This window comes from Protopterus annectens, chromosome 4.part1 (assembly GCF_019279795.1).
Source record: "Protopterus annectens isolate FY-2018-M chromosome 4.part1, PAN1.0, whole genome shotgun sequence".
NCBI classification, from domain to species: Eukaryota; Metazoa; Chordata; order Ceratodontiformes; family Protopteridae; genus Protopterus; species Protopterus annectens.
The window spans coordinates 361,970,093-361,990,526 of record NC_056734.1 but is presented as its reverse complement, the minus strand read 5'-3'; the positions used below and the strand labels follow the sequence as shown (position 1 = coordinate 361,990,526).

Here is a 20,434-nt window from a genome sequence, read left to right as displayed (position 1 = left end):
AGCAGAAGCAGTTCGCAAGTGCCGGTTGGTCAGCTCCTGTATTCTTCGATTCCGAAGTCATCAAAACCTTTTCTTGCCTCAGCCGATGTAAGAAATTACTGAAAAAGTTAACAATTGTCTTTCTTGTGGTAAACAAATACCTCATAAGGATTTCCACTCTTACTGTCTTCCTTGCCTTGGCCCAGACCACGACGTCTCTGCCTGTGTAGCCTGTGCTCACTTCAACAAGCGCACTCTCAGGCACCAGGCGGAGTTCGCTGAAGATTATTTCGGCGATAAATTTGCTTACACAATGCCGTCGGAACTTCCAACATCGCAAACTTCCAAGAAACGAAAAGACCGGGACCGACATCCTCGGCCCGCGTCTACCACCGACTCCACGCCAAAACCTACCGCGAGTGCTCCGGTTCCTTCTGAGACGGTTTTTCCACCGCTCCGAACCGAAGACACCGCATTACCGACTACTCCGATTACGGATGTCACTCCGACAGTTATTGATTTTCCTCCGGATACCGAAACCGAGGAAATGCCCGAGACCATTGCTGTAGACAAGGTCACTCCTGCACGTGGAGCTGCCAGGCCTCCTATGGCCATGTCTATTAAGGCCTACACTAGGGCTAAGGCAGCCAGCAAAACGCATCTTACTACTAAAGCCTTACCTCAGCCTACTCCAGAGACACAAATTATGACTATGGCTGCTGACTTAATCTCTATGATTAGAGGTTCACAGGCCCATCCTGAGAGAGGATCCCAGCCTCCTTCTGATAAAAGGCCCCGGGTTGAACCCTCTGACCCTATTCTGTCAGATGAAGATTCTGAGGACTCTGTCCACTCTGATGGCCAGGAAGAGCTCTTCCAGACCTATGAGGACTCTGATGCAGAGGATTCCATCCCCTCGGCCTCCCCTCCTGAGGATATTTCTTTTGGGGAAGTTCTGCATACCATGAGGGAACATTTCAAGTGGCAAGGCCAGGAATATTCTGATTCCAGAAAGCGCCTTTGGACTTTCCTTAAAAAGCCCCAGCACAGGCTCTTAGCTATTCCTCCTGTGCTTGATGTTTTGGATGATTTATATTCTGACTCTAGTGTTACCCCTGACTCTCTTCCTCCTGCTCCAGCCAAGCCAGACAGGTATTACAGGGTCCCAGAAACACATTCCCATTTATTCAGGGCCCATACTGCTGATTTGGAAACTATTTCTCAGGGGCCTAAAGGAGTTTCAGCTTCCACCTCTAAAAATCCCTTGCCCTCCAACAGGGAAGCTAGGTCATTAGAGATGGGGTAAAAGGTTTACACTTCCACTACCTTATCTATGAGAGCTTTGAATTGCCTTTTTCATATGTTACAATATCAGGATTTCTTGTTAGAAGATTTACAGAAAACATTGGCCGCTCCTGATCCTTTAGACAGGAAGGCTTTGCAGGAAGCTGTACATAACTCTCAGCAAGTAAGCAATCACTTCCTGCAGTGTGGATATGATGCACTGGAAGCTTCATGTAGGGCAGCTATGATAGGGGCAGTCATTCGTAGACATGCATGGTTAAAAGATCAACCTCTACCAGATCATGTAAAGGCAAAACTTCTGGATGCACCTTTGGAAAAGAACAAGCTTTTTGGTGCTAATGCTAAGGATGTGTTAAAGTCCATCGAGGAAAAAGCAAAATCAGTTCAGACGGTGAAAGATTTCCTCCAGGTTCAACCCCCCAGATTCAGTAGGAATTGGCCTTCAAAAAACTGGTCCTTTCCTAATCCTGAAAAGTTTCAAAGGGGTAAAAACAGACGTGGCCGAGGAAGAGGACATTACAGAGGCCCTTACAGGGGACGACAATGGCAGCCAGGAAACCAAAGAAGTGACACAGGGGTTTCACCTGCCCCACAGCCACAATCTCAATGACTTTCCTCTACTTCCGCTTACCAGGGAACAAATAGAAGCTCCCTTGGGCGGGAAATTATCTCTGTTTGCAGAAAATTGGCACAGACTGACTAAGGACAAATGGATTTTGGACATTATAGACCGAGGTTACAGGTTCCATTTTCATACCTTACCAAGAAAACAAGGCATGCCAAACCTTCCACAAAACCAGAGGGCAGAGGCTATCAAGCAAATCTCTCTGCTGACTCTGATGAAAGCAATAGAAAGAGTTCCACAACAAGAACAAGGCCAGGGGTTTTACTCAAGACTGTTCCTTGTTCCAAGAAAAGAATCTCAATGGAGACCAATACTGGATTTGTCCGCATTAAACACCTTTCTCATAGTACCAAAGTTCAAAATGCTGACTCTACAGCAACTCCTTCCCATGCTGGGCAAGGGGTCTTGGCTGATTACTCTGGACCTCAAGGAGGCATACCTGCATGTCCCTTTCAGACACAGTTGCAGAAGATACCTCAGATTTCTTGCAGGGCCAGAGCATTATCAATTCTCAGCATTGCCATTTGGCTTATCTACTGCGCCTAGAGTATTCACAAAATGCCTGGCTTCAGTAATTGCTCATTGCAGGCTCCAGGGGATCCAAATTTACCCGTACCTGGACGACTGCCTCATACAAGCGGACGACAAATTGATGTTGACAAAAAACTTGGACTATGTCATACGATTACTACAAGCTCTGGGATACACAGTCAACTTCCAAAAGTCAAGACTTCAGCCATCCCAGCAAATAATCTTCTTAGGAGCCAAATTAGACACAGCCTCTCAAATGGCTTACCTAACAGAAGACAAGCAAGAGAAGTTAACTCATTACTTCAAAGGTTTAGCAAAACTTACCCAGATGACTGCAAGGAGATTCCTACAGGCCCTGGGTTACATGGCATCCTGCATTCTCCTGGTTCCATTAGCAAGACTGTGAAAAGACAGGCGGATCAGTGTTATATCTAGCTGAAATAGCTGATGCATGTATCTTTATGGAAGAATATGCATTTTCACACTTTACCACGGATGAGAGGCATGCCAAATCTGCCAACAAACCAATGGGCAGAGGCACAAAAGCAAATTTTAGCTCTCATGAACATGAAAGCAATTCAAAAGGTACCTGCAAAAGAGCAAGGTCAAGGATTTTACTCAAGACTGTTTCTAGTACCAAGAAAGGACAAAGCCTGAAGACCCATCTTAGACCTTTCAATTCTAAACACGTACCTGGACATTCCCAAATTCAAAATGCTCACACTACAGCAGCTTCTTCCCATGCTGGGCAAGGAGTCTTGGCTGGTTACATTGGACCACCAAGAGGCATACCTGCATGTCCCTATCAGACAAGATTGCAGAAGATACCTCAGATTTTTGGCAGGCACAATGCATTATCAATTCTCTGCATTGCCCTTTGGCTTATCTACTGCGCCCAGAGTATTCACGAAATGCCTGGCATCAGTAATTGCATACTGCAGACAGCGAGGAATACAAATTTATCCATATCTGGATGACTGCCTGATCCAAGCGGACAGCAAAGGCATCCTACTACAGCATCTGACATTTGTAACAAAGTTGCTAAGTTGCCTAGGGTACACAGTAAACAAAAAGAAGTCAAAACTAATACCCTCACAAGAAATAATTTTCCTGGGTGCCAGCTTGAATACAATGGCCCAGATGGCTTACCTCATGCCAGACAAGCAAAAACAACTGGCTCAGTACTTCAAAAAGATGGCAACTTCTACCCAGCTCACTGCAAGGAAATTCCTGCAGGCATTGGGGTACATGGCATCCTGCATTCAACTAATTGCATATGCAAGGCTGCATATGAGAAAACTACAATGGTACCTAAAACGTGTATGGTCCCAACACAGACATAGCCTCGAAGCAAGTATAACTCTCATTCCTTGCCTTCAAAAAGAGTTTCTATGGTGGGCTCAAGCATGCCAAGCAAACAAGGGCCTTCCTTTTGTCTCACCTCCAGCAAACCAAACCTTGACAACAGATTCATCAGACTACTGGGTGCACACATGGCAGGACAATGCATACAGGGCAAATGGTCTGCAAATCAAAGGCAACTACACATCAATCAAAAGGAGATGCTAGCTGTAAAAAAATGCACTAACAGCCTTCAAGGACCTCTTGCATCCAGGACAACTTCTAATAAGGACGGACAACACCACAGTTATGTGGTACATAAACAAACAAGGAGGAACGCACTCTACCCACTATGCAGACAGGCAATGGACTTGTGGAACACAGCATTAACTTACCAAGTGCAACTGCAAGCACAATTCCTGCCAGGAAAAGAAAACATTTTGGCAGACAAATTAAGCAGAAATTTGACAGACCCTTACGAGTGGAGACTACACCCACAAGTATTCTCAATGATAACTCAAAGGTGGGGACCACCAGACATAGATCTGTTTGCCTCAACCAACAATTGCCAGCTGCAAAAATTTTGCACAAGGACTTATCCCCTGGCCTGGAAAGTGGATGCCCTATCATTCAGTTGGACAGCATTGTCAGTCTACGCCTTCTCACCTCTGCCTCTACTGACCCAGGTATTACTGAAAGCCAGATCAGAGAGACCACAGATGATCTTCATTGCTCCGGACTGGCCACGTCAACACTGGTACCCACTACTACGAAACTTGACTCGCAGCCCTCCATGGATCTTACCTCAATTCCCTCTGCTGTTAACCCAACAAAACTCTCCGATCCTTCACAGTCAACTAAGGACCTTAAATCTAGCTGCATGGAAAATACCTTAAACTATCAGACAACACTTCTCTCAAAGGACGTCCAGAATGTCATTTTGGAGGCCAGGAGGCCCAGCACCAGAAAAACTTACTCAGACAAATGGGAAAGATTTTGTGTATGGAGCCATGTCAGAAGCCTAAATCCTGGCATCCCAAATATTCTGCACATACTCCAATATCTGAGATGCTACACAAAGACCTTTCTTTCTCATCCATAAAAATCCATGCTTCAGCCATTTCAGCTCAATATGATACGGTTCCTCCCATTTTCTCTCGTCCTTTGCTAAGGCAGTTTCTCAGAGGGGCAAAAAATATAAGACCCCCCAGAAAACCACCAGCTCCAACTTGGGATCTAAATTTTGTTCTGGAAAAGTTAACACTTCCTCCTTTCGAACCAGCCTTTTCAGCAGAGCTTCAATACTTGTCATGGAAAACAGCCCTGCTGCTGGCTATCACCTCTGCACGCAGAGTCTCAGAACTGCAGGCTTTTATGGCAGTGGAACCTTTCATCATTTTCCATCAGGACAGAGTATCTTTACGCACCAACCCTTCCTTCCTGTAAAGGTAGTATCCAGTGTGGCTCTCAATCGGACCATACACTTGCCCACCTTTTATCCAAACCCACAGACTAAAGGAGAAAGACTCCTTCACTCTTTGGACATTCACAGACAGTTACGTTACTATTTGGACAAGGCAAAGGCCTTCAGAAAATCTGACCAACTCCTTGTATCCTATGCACCAGGCTCAGAAGGAAAGGCTATTTCAAAACAGACCATCTCAAAATGGATAGCACATTGCATCCACTTTTGCTACTCACACCACGGGAAAGCAGTGCCTGCTAGTATTAGGTCTCACTCTACCAGGGCTACAGCAACCTCAGCAGCCTTCCTCCGAGGAGTCCCAACAAAGGACATTCTGGAGGCAGCTACCTGGAGTTAAGTGCACACCTTCACCAAGCATTACCGCCTTCCTCTATACTCAAAAATCAGAGCTGGGTTTGCCACTGCAGTTCTGCAGGGCATCTTAGCCCTCCAGTTTAGCTCCTACCACCCAACCATAGCTTTGGGACTCTACCCAAGTGTGATGACTGCAGCAGCATAGCACAATGAACATAGTACAGTTTTGTACCTACCATAAATGTAGATGTTCGAGTGGTTATGCTGCTGCAGTCCAGGTTACCCTCCCTCCATCCCCTCTACCTAACGAGGCTTTTCTTATACCTCCATGTACTTCAGCCTATGGGATGCATGTCTATATGGTGTATTTGCTTACAACTAGTACCATTGTTTTGCACTAAGGTATGATGTCCTTCAAGGATGCATCTGCAGTCATAACATATGGGTTGTCCTGCCTCAGGCAGCCCTTCGGTCGGCCGGATTCCAAAGTCTGGGTCGGCCGCTGATATCGCCCTTTCCCCGACGTCAGAGTGCCTGGGGTATAAAAGCGTCAGCCGACGCCATCTTCCTCAGTCTTTCTTGCCGCGTGGTGCCCGAAGCAGAAGCAGTTCGCAAGTGCTGGTCGGCCAGCTCCTGTAATTCAGCTACCGAAGACTTCAAAAGCTAAGTACCCCGTTGGGGACTCTTTCTTGCCTCAGCCGATGTCAGATAAAGTTAATAATTGCTTAACTTGTGGGAAACAAATACCTCATAAGGATTTCCACTCTTACTGCCTCCCCTGCCTAGGCCCAGACCACGATGTCTCGGCCTGTTCAGCCTGTGCTTCCTTCAACCGACGCACTCTTAGACGTCGGGCAGAGTTTGCAGAGGAATTTTTTGGGGCTAGTCTTTCATACAGTATGCCTTCGGAGACTCAGACTTCACATTTAACAAAGAAACGGAAGGACAAGGACCGACACTCGCGGGCCCCGGTTTCAGCTGAAACCACGGCCAGGCCTACCGTGAGTGTCTCGGTCTCGGCTGAAACCGAGTCCTTGGAACTTCCGACCCTCGAAACCGCTCAACCAACACCCTCGGCCCCGGAGGCCCCTGCTGAGTCGGTTATTAAATTTCCTTCAGAAACTGGTGTCTTGGAAACTTCCGACACCATTCCACTAGACAAAACTACACCAGCACGTGGTGCAGCTAGGCCTCCTGCATCCATGTCCATAAAGGCATTCACCAGGGCTAAAGCTGCTAAACATACAAAAGCTATGCCTCCCAGGGTTATTCCTCAGGGGCCCTCTACAAGTTCACAGATTCTAACTTTAGCAGAGGACCTTATTTCCTAAATTAGGGGCTCTCAACCCCATCCGGACAGGGGCTGTCAACCCCCTCTAGACAAAAGGCCCAGGGTTGAGCCCTCTGATCCCCACTCCTCAGAGGAGGCCTCTGATGGCTCTGCTCTCTCGGACTACCAGGAGGAGACTTTTTCGGCCTGCAAGGATTCTGATGCAGAGGAATCAATCCCCTCGGCCTCCCCTCCTGAAGAACTATCCTTCGGGGAGACCCTTCACACTATGAGAGAGCATTTCAAATGGCAGGGCCAGGAATTCTCTGATTCCAGGAAAAGATTAAGAACTTTTCTGCATTTACCTCAGCATAGACCCTTTGGCTATTCCTCCTGTTTTGAATGTCATTGATGATGTGTACTCTGAGTCTAACATAACCCCTGACACTCTTCCTCCGGCCCCTGTCAAACCCGATAGGTAGTACAGGGTCCCGGACTCCCATCTTTTTCTTTACAAGGCCCACTCTCCTGATCCAGAAACTATTTCCCAGGGCCCTAAAGGGGTTGCAGCTGCCACTACTAAAAATCCACTTCCCTCTGAAAGGGAGTCCAGGGCTTTAGAGAGATGGGGTAAAAAAGTGTATACTTCTGCTACTCTTTCTTTGAGGGCATTAAATTGTCAATTTCATATGATACAGTACCAAGAGTATTTGTTAGATGAATTGCATAAGAAACTGTCTTCACCTGAACCCCTAGATCGCAAATCACTTCAGGATCTGGTGCATAACTCCCAGAAGGTTAGCAACCATTTATTACAGTGTGGTAATGATGCATTGGAAGCTTCATGTAGGTCAGCTATGACAGGTGCAGTCATACGTAGGCATGCTTGGCTGAAGGAACAATCTCTGCCAGACCATGTTAAAGCTAAGCTTCTGGATGCTCCACTGCTCAGGAGGTCTTAAAGAAATTTGAGGAAAAGGCAAAATCTGTACAAACAGTCAAAGATTTTCTACAAGTCCAACCACCAAGATTCAGCAGAAATTGGCCTACCAAGAATTGGTCCTTTCCGGACACAGAAAGATTTCAGAGAGGCAAGAACAGGTGTGCCAGAGGTAGAGGGCAAGCTAGAGGCTCCTACAGAGGACGCTAATGGCAGCCTCCCAACCAGAGAGGTAGTGCAGGACCTACAACTGCTGCACAAGGACAGACTCAATGACTTTGCTTTGACTCCGCCAACCAGGGCTCAATTAGAAGCACCTTTGGGCGGAAAGCTTTCTTTATTCTCAGAAAATTGGCACAGTATTACAAGAGACAAATGGACACTGCAAATAATAAACAAAGGATACAGGTTCCATTTTCACACATTGCCAAAAAGAAAAGGCATGCCAGACCTGCCACCAAATCAAAGGGCAGAGGCTTTGAAACAAATCTCCAACTTAATGCAAATGAAAGCTACAGAAAAGGTTCCTCTTTCAGAACAAGGCCAAGGATTTTATTCCAGACTATTCCTTGTTCCAAGAAAAGAAAATCAATAGAGGCCTATTCTCGACTTGTCCGCACTGAATACTTATCTCATTGTGCCAAAATTCAAAATGCTGACTCTACAGCAACTCCTTCCCATGCTGGGCAAGGGGTCTTGGCTGGTGACTCTAGACCTCAAGGAGGCATACCTGCATGTCCCTATCAGACAAAGTTGCAGAAGACACCTCAGATTTCTTGCAGGTTCAGAGCATTATCAATTCTCAGCATTGCCCTTTGGCTTATCTACTGCCCAGAGTATTCACCAAATGCCTGGCATCAGTAATTGCACACTGCAGACTTCAGCCGATTCAAATATACCCATATCTGGACGACTGCCTTATACAAGCGGACAGCCAACAAACTTTGGTAAAGGACTTGAATTATGCCATCCACCTACTGCAGGCCTTGGGATATACAGTCAACATTCACAAATCAAGATTTGTTCCATCCCAAAGAATAACTTTTCTGGGTGCGGATCTAGACACAACCACCCAAATGGCTTTTCTCACAGAAGAAAAACAAAGACAACTACCGGATTACTTCAAGAATCTGACAAGACAAACTCAGCTGACTGCAAGGAAAATCCTGCAGGCCCTGGGTTACATGGCATCTTGCATTCCTCTGATTCCACAAGCAAGGCTGCATATGAGGAAACTACAATGGTACCTAAGGAGTTTATGGACTCAGCACAGTCACAGCTTAGAAACTTTGATCCCACTCATTCCATGCCTCCAAAAGGAATTTCTGTAGTGGGTTCAAGCAAGCCATTCAAACAGGGGTCTGCCCTTCAGCAAGCCAATAGCCAGCCAAACCATTACAACGGACGCTTCAGACCACGGTTGGGGAGCACACATGGAGGGCAGATGTATTCAAGGACTATGGTCACAAAAGGAGCTATGCATGCACATAAACCAAAAGGAAATGCTGGCAGTGATACATGCAGTCGAGGCCTTCAAACTCTTTCTGCATCAAGACCACCTGCTAATAAGGACAGACAACACCACAGTTATGTGGTACATAAACAAGAAAGGAGGCACCCATTCCTACCCTCTTTGCAGACTGGCAATGAATCTATGGGAACTTTCCTTGAAACTCAATATAGAACTGCAATCCTAGTTTGTGCCAGGAAAAGACAATATACTGGCGGACAGCTTAAGCAGAAATATCATGGATGCACACGAATGGATGCTGCACCCAGACATCTTCCTACAGATAACACAATCATGGGGAAGGCCAGACATAGATCTTTTTGCCTCCCCCCACAATCATCAGCTGAAGAAATTCTGCTCAAGGACATACCACCCACAAGCATGGAAAGTGGACGCCCTATCTTTCAGCTGGAGAACTCTAACAGTGTATGCATTTCCACCTCTTCCATTAATGACCAAGGTCTTACTGAAGATCAGGACAGAGCAGCCAAAAGTGATTCTGATAGCTCCGGACTGGCCAAGACAGCACTGGTACCCACTGTTAAAGAGCATGTCACGCACGAAACCATGGCCTCTTCCTCAATGGCCACTTCTCCTGACACAGCACAATTACAAAACTCTGCATTCCAACCTGAAAACCTTGCAACTAACAGCCTGGAAAATACCTTGACTCCTCCTCAGGATAAGCTATCCAAGAGAGTGAAAGATATCATCATGGAAGCTCGCCGGCCTTCCACAAGAAAGGCATATTACTTGGAGCACCACAAAGGAACTAGATGCGACAGTGATGAACATGGCACATATCCTGGAATACTTGGCAGAAATGCTCCACAATGGCCTGTCTTACTCTTCCATTAAAAGTCATGCTTCAGCAATTTCAGCAGAGTACAATACTGATCCACCTGTCTTTTCTCATCCTCTCCTAAGACAGTTTCTAAGAGGAATTAAAAACATCAATCCTCCAAGGAAACCTCCAGTGCCTACTTGGGACCTTAACTTCGTGTTGGAAAAACTAACTCTGCCTCCCTTTGAACCAGCAGCATCTGCAGAACTACAGTTCCTGCCTTGGAAGACCGCCTTCCTTCTGGCCATAACCTCAGCAAGAAGAGTATCTGAGTTACAGGCCCTCATGGCAGTACAGCCATTTCTTATTTTTCATCAGGACAGAGTCTCATTGAGAACCAATCCTTCATTTATGCCAAAGGTGGTATCCAGGGTCTCATTAAACCAAGCTATTCACCTGCCTACCTTCTTTCCAAATTCACAAAACAAAGGGGAGAAACTTCTGCACACCCTGGACATACACAGACAGTTGCGCTACTACTTGGACATAACTAAAAGCTACAGAAAAACTGACCAGCTGTTGGTAGCATATGCTGCTGGTGCACAAGGAAAAGCAATTTCCAAACAGACAATTTCAAAATGGATAGGGAATTGCATTCGTTTTTGTTATTCCTTTCATGGAAAAACTGTGCCAGCTAACATTAGATCTCATTAGAGCCACAGCCACCTCCACAGCCTTCTTAAGAGGGGTGGCTACCAAGGACATTTTAGAAGCTGCTACATGGAGCTCCGTGCATACATTTTCCAAGCATTACAATTTACCTTTATATTCCAGATCCAGAGCAGGCTTTACTACGGCAGTCCTGCAGGGCATTTTAGCTACACCATCCTTTACATAGATCCTCCTCCCCCAGATTGGCTATTGGTATTCTACCCATATGTTATGACTGCAGATGCATCCTTGAAGGACATAGTACAGTTTTGTACGTACCATAAATGTAGATGTCCGATAGGTATGCATCTGCAGTCAGGTTTACCCTCCCTCCTTCCCCTCTTTGGTATTTATTGGGTACTTTTCCCTCTCATAGCTAGCTGGGGTTATCTATTATGGTGTATTTGTTTTATATATCTATATATATATATATATATATATATATATATATATATATATATATATATATATATATTTCTGTGCATGTTTGGAATTTATTGCATTTCTCCAAATTTAGCCTTCCTTTGAGGGCACCTGGCATCTGGGGCAAGAAACACTGAGGAAGATGGTGTCGGCTGACGCTTTTATACCCCAGGCGCTCTGACGTCGTGGAAAGGGCGACATCAGCCGACGCCGGACCCAGACTTTGGAATCCGGCCGACCGAAGGGCTGCCTGAGGCAGGACAACCCATATGATGTCCTTCATGGATGCATCTGCAGTCATAACAACTGGGTTGTCCTGTCGTCAGGCAGCCCTTCAGTCGGCCGGATTCCAAAGTCCGGTCCGCTTCGCTGATGTCGCACTTCACCCGACGTCATCTCTGTTGGTCTGGTATAAAAGCATCAGCCGATGCCATTTTCTTCAGTCTTTCTTGCCGCGTGGCTCAAGCAGAAGCTGTTCGCAAGTGCCGGTCGGTCGGATCCAGAGATTACTTCTACCGAATACTACCAAGACTTCTAAAGCTAAGTACCCGTTGGGGACTCTTTCTTGCCTCAGCCGATGTCAGAAAAAGTTAATAATTGTTTAACCTGTGGGAAACAAATACCTCATAAAGATTTCCACTCTTACTGCCTGCCTTGCTTAGGCCCAGCCCACGACGTAGCAGCCTGTTCGTCCTGTGCTTCTTTCAACCGACGAACGCTTAGACGCCGGTCGGAGTTTGCAGAACAGTTTTTCGGTTCTGATTTTGCGTACATTATGCCGCCGGATCCTCCGACTACGCATTCTGCCAAAAAGCAAAGAAAAGACTGACACTCGCGGTCCGCGGTTTCGCCGAAACCATGGTTAAGCAAACCGAGTGTCTCTGTTTCGCCGAAACCGAGAAAACTGATCAAAATACAGCTGAATCTATCTCTACAACTGAGGTCCCTGCTAACACTCTTGAATCGGCCTCAGAAATTTTACCCACTACGGTGCTTACCACTGACTTATCAGACACCATTCCCTTGGATGTCTCTACCCCAGCACGTGGTGCTGCTAGGCCTCCAGCAGCCATGTCCATTAAGGCCTTCGCCAGGGCTAAAGCAGCCAAGACTACTAAAACAGTGCCTGTTAAACCCCCTCAACCAGGCCCTCTTCCAGTTCTCAAATGCTTACTTTGGCAGAAGATTTAATTTCATTAATTAGAGGATCTCAATCTCACCCAGACAGGGCTTCTCAGCCCCCAGAGAAGAGACCTAGGGCAGAGCCCCATGAGCCAGTGTCCTCTGATGATTCTGCTGATGAATCAGACATAACTGACCAGCCAGAGGCTCCTTTCTCTAATTTTGAAGATTCTGATGCTGAAGAATCCATTCCAGCTGCTTCCCCACCAGAAGAATTCTCCTTTGGGGAAACCTTGCATGCCATGCGAGAACAGTTCCAATGGCAGCAACAGGATTTTTCAGACTCCAGGAAAAGACTTAGGACCTTTTTGCACCTTCCACAGCACAGGCCCTTAGCTATACCTCCTGTTCTCTCTGTGGTGGATGATGCTTTCAATGATGTCTGCTCCGCTCCAGATTCTCTACCCCCAGCGCCTGCCGAACCAGCCAGATTTTACAGGATGCCAGATACTCAACACCACCTTTACAAGGCCCCTCTTGCAGAGCGCGAAACTATTGCCCAGGGTCCCAAGGCAGTAGCCGACCATAGCTAAAAACCCTGTTCCTTCTGAAAGGGAAGCAAGGTCATTAGACAGATGGGGTAAAAGGTTTACACTTCAGCCACTCTCTCAGCTAGAGCTTTAAACTGTCAGTTTCACATGATACAATACCAAGAGTTTATGCTTGATCAGTTAACTAAAAAGCTAACCACTGATGAATCTCTTGATAAGAAATATGTATTAGAAATGGTAAATAACATACAGCAAGTTAGTAACCATTCTTTAAAATGTGGCTATGATGCACTGGAGGCTTCATTTAGATCAGCCATGACTGGCACTGTAATTAGAAGGCATGCATGGCTAAAGGAGCAAGCTTTACCGGATCATGTTAAATCTAAATTGCTAGATGCTCCTATGGATAAAACAAGTTTGTTTGGTACACCTGCCCAGCAGGTTATGAAGAAAATGGAAGAAAAGGCAAAATCAGTCCAGACAGTTAAAGATTTCTTGCAGGTTCAACCCCCAAGGTTTAGCAGGAACTGGCCTGCCAAAACTTGGTCCTTTCCTGACTCCACAAGACCTCAAAGGGGCAGGAATAGACGCTCCAGAGGCAGAAACCAATCCAGAGGAGGTGCCTACAGAGGACGACAGTGGCAAGGTAACAACAGAGGCACAGACTCAACACCTGCCACTACATCAACACAGCCACAGTGACTTGATCCTAAACCCGCCTACCAGGGAACAAATAGCAGCTCCTCTAGGCGGAAAGCTAACCTTATTTTCAAAAAACTGGCACCACATAACAAAGGACAAGTGGATTTTACGAACCATAGATCAAGGTTACCGGTTCCACTTCCACACTTTACCAGACAAAAGAGGAATGCCAAATCTACCTCCAAATCAAAAGACAGAGGCTCTACAACAGATAATGGAGTTAGCAAACATGAGAGCTGTGGAGAAAGTGCCAACAGCAGAGCAAGGAAAGGGTTCTACTCCAGACTATTCCTAGTTCCAAGAAAGGAAAAAGTTGGAGACCAATTCTAGACCTGTCCACCCTGAATACTTACATCATTGTCCCAAAATTCAAAATGCTGACCCTACAGCAACTTCTTCCCATGCTGGGCAAGGAGTGTTGGCTGGTAACTCTAGATCTCAAGGAGGCATACCTGCACGTCCCCATTCGACCAATCTGCAGAAGATACCTCAGATTTCTTGCAGGATCAGAGCACTATCAATTCTCAGCATTGCCCTTTGGCTTATCTACTGCCCAGAGTATTCACAAAATGCCTGGCATCAGTAATCGCCATTGCAGACTACAGGAATTCAAATTTATCCATACCTGGATGACTGCCTGATACAAGGAGACAACAAAAGCAAGCTGACAACAGATTTACAAAGGGTCATTTACTTGCTTCAAGCACTGGGATACACAGTCAATTTACAAAAGTCAAGACTGATACCATCCCAGACAAGGACTTTCCTGGGAGCGGAATTGGACACAGTAAAACAAATGGCATTCCTAACTACAGAAAAACAAATAGAACTCCCTCTTTACTTCTTGGCACTAACAAAACTGAACAAGTTAACAGCAAGAAAGGTACTGCAGGCCTTGGGTTTCATGGCATCATGCATAATCTTGGTTCCATTTGCCAGACTACATATGAGAAAACTACAGTGGTACCTAAAGAATTTATGGTCCCAACACAGACACAGCCTAGAAACGGAAATCCCACTAATACCATGCTTAAAACAGGAGTTCCTATGGTGGGCTCAGGCATGCCAGTCAAACCCAGGCCTGCCCTTTCGCAAGGGTCAAGCAAGCCAGACCATCACAACAGATGCTTCAGACCTAGGATGGGGCATATGCTGGACAAATGCGTACAAGGATTGTGGACACAGGACCAACTTCACCTGCACATCAACCTAAAAGAAATGCTGGCAGTAAAACTGGCAATCCAAAAGTTCAGACCATTTCTCAAGGAGGACCACTTGATGATAAGGACAGACAACACCACAGTCATGTGGTACATCAACAAACAGGGAGGCACTCATTCTTACCCCTATGCAGAATGACTTTGGAGCTGTGGACCCTGGCACTCAGCTACAACATCCAGTTACAGGCAATATTTGTGCCAGGAAAAGAAAACTCTAGCAGATATGTTAAGCAGGACCACATCGGATGCCCACGAATGGCAGCTGCACCGGATATCTTCAAGACCATCTCAAGAAATGGGAATGCCTCAGATAGATCTATTCGCATCACCTCTCAATCACCAGCTCAAAAATTCTGCACAAGGACATTCCACCCACTAGCATGGAAAGTGGACTCGCTCTCCTTCAGCTGGAAAGGCCTAACAGCATATGCATTCCCACCTCTTCCCTTGATACACAAAGTACTACTAAAAATCAAGGAGGAACGTCCAAGGATAATCCTGATAGCTCCAAACTGGCCAAGACAGCATTGGTACCCACTGCTGAGGAGCATGTCTCGGAACAATATGTGGCCAATTCCCCTGATGCCTTTGATGCTAACTCAGAACAACTTCAGCACCATGCATCCAAACCTAAAAACGCTGCAACTGACTGCATGGAACATCACATAGCAGCTGCTAATACAGAACTTTCACAAAGAGTTAAAGACATTATTCTTGAAGCACGCAGGCCTTCAACTAGAAGGAATTATGCTGGGAAATGGAAAAGGTTTGTCATTTGGAGTTCTGAAAGAGGAAAAGATGTATCAAACATAGATATGCCTAACATTCTGGAGTATCTGGCCGAACTACTTCATTCAGGCCTGTCCTACTCCTCCATCAAGATTCATGCATCAGCTATTTCAGCAGAATACAGCTTTGATCCACCTGTTTTTCACACCCTTTGCTCAGGCAGTTCCTCAGAGGAATCAAGAATGTAAAACCTCCAAGGAAACCACCATTGCCAGCTTGGGACTTGAACTTTGTGCTAGAAAAATTGACACTATCACCTTTTGAACCAGCAGCAACAGCAGACCTACAACACCTGTCATGGAAAACTGCTTTCCTACTGGCAATTACTTCAGCAAGGAGGGTTTCAGAACTACAGGCCTTAATGGCAGTGCAACCCTTTCTAATCTTCCACCAAGATAGTGTCCATGAGGACTAATCCTACATTTATGCCTAAGGTGGTATCCAGAGTGTCTTTAAACCAGGCAATCCACCTGCCTACCTTCTTTCCCAACCCACAAAACAGAGGGAAAGAATACTGCATACCTTGGATGTACATAGACAGCTACGCTACTACTTGGACAGAACAAAAATAGCAGAAAGACTGACCAACTTTTCGTAGCCTATGCAACAGGAAGGGAAGGAAAAGCTATTTCCAAACAGACAATCTCCAAATGGATAGGAAATTGCATACGATTCTGTTACTCCTTCCATGGAAAGCCAATTCCACAGAACATAAGACCTCATTCTACAAGGGCAACAGCCACTACCACAGCCTTCTTACGAGGAGTGGCTACCAAAGACATTATTGAGGCGGCTACTTGGACCTCCGTGCATACATTTGCCAAGCATTATAATTTACCTCTATATTCCAGATCCCGAGCAGGGTTTGCCACTGCTGTTCTGCAAGGGATCCTAAACACACCATAATTTACTTTTATCCTCCTCCCTAGTTGGCTATGGTATTCTACCCAGTTGTTATGACTGCAGATGCATCCATGAAGGACATAGTACAGTTTTGTACCTACCATAAATGTAGATGTCCGAATTGGATAGCATCTGCAGTCAGGATTACCCTCCCTCCTTCCCTCTGTGGTACTCCTAGGGTGTTTACCCTTCTAATAGCTAGCTAGTGGGGGGATTTCTTTCATGGTGTATTTGTTTGTATTTATGTACATACATGCTTATTTTTGTGTTTACCTCTATCTTTTGGAAACATTGGCATCTATCCAAAATTTTTAGCCTTCTATAGGGCTTCTGGCATCTGGGGCAAGAAACACTGAAGAAAATGGCGTCGGCTGATGCTTTTATACCCGAAGACCAACAGAGATGACGTCGGGTGAAGTGCGACATCAGCCGAAGCCGGACCCGGACTTTGGAATCCGGCCGACTGAAGGGCTGCCTGACGACAGGACAACCCAGTTGTTATGACTGCAGATGCTATCCAATTCGGACATCTACATTTATGGTAGGTACAAAACTGTACTTTATGACAGCAGATGCACACCTATCGGACATCTACATTTATGGTAGGTACAAAACTGTACTTTTTGCAAGCTTCTTATTTTGCCTTCTTAGTTTGGGGCACCTGACATCTGGGGCAAGAAAAACTGAAGAAAATGGCGTCGGCTGCCTCTTTTATACCCCTGCCGCACTGACGTCAGGGAAGAAGTGACGACAACCGATGCCGGACCAAGGCTTTGGAATTCAGGCCAACTGCGGGACCGCCTAATGGCAGGATAACCCTAGTGTGATGACTGCAGCAGCATAACCACTCGAACATCTACATTTATGGTAGGTACAAAACTGTACTTTTTGCAGGGCCTTATAGTTGGTCCTAATGCTATCGGAGTTCCTCCTCCCATCCTTAGCTTTGGGAATCTACCCAATGTAATGACTGCAACAGTGAAACACGAATAACATAGTACAGTTGTGTACACTTACCATAAATGTAGATGTTCGAGTGTATTCACTGTTGCAGTCCTGGTTACCCTCCCGCCAGCCCCCTGACTTCGTTTGGCTATACCTCTTCTCTCCTTTTCAATGCTTAAAAGCTTTTTGTTGTATTTGCTTTTTTGTTTGAGGTATAACCTTGTATATTTATAGATTTAATTGCTTCCCATTAGGGGGGCACCTGACATCTGGGGCAAGAAAAACTGATGTAATGACGTCGGCTGCATGTTTTATACCCCTGACGACTTGACGTCACGGAAGAAGAGACAGCAACCGATGCAGGACCCAAGACTTTGTTAATCAGGCCGACTGAGGGCTACCTGCAAGCAAATAACCCAAATGTAATGACTGCAACAGTGAATACACTCGAACATCTACATTTATGGCAAGTGTATACAACTGTACTTTTTTCTGCTTCTGGAGGTAGGAAGGTTTTTAGTAGCGTAATTTAATTTTTTGCCAACTTTACTCAAAGAAAAGATAGCTGTTCTTTCATTTAATGTTAATTACTAGCTTATTTTTTTCTTTAGGTTTACTCCAGAGCAAATGAACAGGAACCGTGCGGATGGTGGCTTGCCAAAATTCGAATGATGAAAGGAGAAGTAAGTTAAACATCTTGATGTTCTGTAACATTTAATAATGTTTAGTACTTTTTTTAGTACATAATTTGTTCAGTATTAATTGCCTTTCAGTAAAGTATCCTCTTCTAGGTGTGCACCTGGGTTTTGGGATACTCCCCTCTCTTGCCTTTAGTTCTCTGATTTATTCTGTTTTTCTCAACAGATCTTAAGGGGATATAGGGCTACGTACCTCGTGGTGGCACAAGACCAATATATTATCTACTGCAGTAGCAGAGCACCACTCACTTGTGTAACTCTAGGTCTTTACTGCCATTCATACTGTTTTGAGTCTTTTTGCTTACTGTATGACCTCACCAGATGGGTGCTGTACCTGTACCCAGTCAGTACATTCATTCTGGGTGAGTGGGAGCTGGCTATTCCTAGGCTTGAGGAGCACTTTATTGTCCATGTGTTCCTGCCCAGGGATCTCAAAAGGCCCTACATTTCCTGGCAACAGCCTGGTGCTATGGAGTGGGCCAGCTTGCTCGTCCTGCTGAGTGGCCTTCCCACTCCATGTGGGAGCACCTCATCCTTTCTCAGCAGCTCTTCTGAGTTCTGCTGTTGCTGTCTTTTGAGGGGAGGCATGCTTTCACATGCCAGGTTCTCCTCTGCTTACAATGCAAATACATTTGGACAATGCAGGATTGGTAGGCCTGGACTCCAGTGGATGTAAGTAACATCTAGTGCTCCCTTTAGGTAGCATCCACGTGGTGAGCCATAATCGCTTCCTTCCCCACAAGATTAATGATTAGAAATTACCTTTTACTTCCATCCATCATGGTGAGATCCTACAGGCACCAGAGCCATTAGTTAAAACTGGTTCACCTGCAACATAGTCAGAGCTTCATCAGTCAGTGCCATAGGGCTGACTGTTGTATTGTTTGGGCCTTTGTCTTGATTTTATTTGTGGAAAGTTTTTCTAACTACCAGTGTTGCAGTTTGACATCTTGTAGTCTCAGGAGGGAAAGACTTGAGGCCTTTGACTCTTTTAATGTGATGATGACTGTAAGTGCCCATTGCAGGTATCAGTGAGACTGTCCTTTCCATGACTTGAGTCTGTGCTGAAGAACTTTAAGAAGATGAAGCATAATCACACACACTTCCTTGAGGTTAGACCATTCCCAAGATTGCCTTGCTGGTCCTGTGTTTCAGTACCAAACAGTTGAGTTCATGACCGTTATTTTATGTTGGTGGATGATTTTAGGAGCACCACTTGCCGACACTGTAGAGGGTACATTCCTGTGTGTCATCACTACATTTCCTCCAGTCAGCCGTTTTGAGCTCGTCAGTAAGCCGCTGTCGCCTTGAGAGTGATCTGTAATCTTCTGGCCAGTTTTTAGTACTTGAACTTGGGACTGGAACTTTTTTCTGAAGGTTCGTCCTGAAGGGTCTCTGACATATCTCAGTGTTTCATCAGAGTCTCCCACACCAGGGCTTACAGGGGAGATCCTTTGTTGGATGTCAGTTTGCTGTTGGATGTCATCTGTCTGTACTGATGTAGGAGTTTTCCAGTACAGATACATCTGTAGTGGTGCAGGAGTGCCTCACTGCCTAACCATTGTTGGTGCCTCACTGCCTAACCATTGGCGATAGTCTATTTTCAGCTCAAATGCAAAAGCTGTGTGTCTGTCTGTCTGTAAGCATGGAAAGTGCATCTAGGAGATGTTCTCTTTCACTCTCTTTGCCCTTAGAATGTGACAGAGAGGACCTCGATGCCAGTCTCTGAGACAGAAATTAGGACACGTTCTCTTTACAGCTGCCATTTGGAAGATGAGGACATGAGCTCCTTTGTGAACTGTGTTGTATTGTCTGTATCTTCTTTCAAGAAGGTCTTAATGAGTTTCTGAGGAAGGAGAAGGGAGGGCCTTTGAGCATCACACTTTGAACCCGTGGTCTGTAATCAACAAACAAAATCTGCCCAAAATAGCCACAGTAATAAAGATTTCTAATAATCCACAAAACACAAGTACATCAGTTGCAGAGCCAGTGTTCTGAACTCTGTTTTGTCTAACAGTAATTTTCTAGAGAGCTCACCAGATTATGCATGCCTTGACTTTTTTTCATGTAGTCAGTACCTGACAGTACAATTGCTTTAAAAGAAAAGGGGAAAAAAAGACTAAAAAGCCTTCCAGCCTTAACAAGAAGAGGGACAACTGCAGAGTGATAAATAGAACATTTGAGAAAATAAGGGACCATTTGGATAATATGCATGAGTTTAGAAAGATTGCTGTTAAGCAAATGATTTTTGATAATAATTCCAGAGCACAAAAACTTGTAACACAACAACTTAAGCAATAGAAAG

At 45.4% G+C, this 20,434-nt stretch overlaps 1 protein-coding gene across 2 annotated transcripts in view; it reads left to right on the top strand.

Moving 5' to 3' along the window:
• Positions 1–20,434, top strand: part of FXR1 (FMR1 autosomal homolog 1) — a 1,545,230-nt gene that overhangs the window by 457,786 nt on the left and 1,067,010 nt on the right. For both annotated transcript variants that reach the window (XM_044070180.1, XM_044070179.1), the window contains exon 4: positions 18,043–18,114. In XM_044070180.1, coding sequence (XP_043926115.1) covers positions 18,043–18,114 — 72 coding nt within the window. The remainder of the gene's footprint in view (positions 1–18,042; positions 18,115–20,434) is intronic.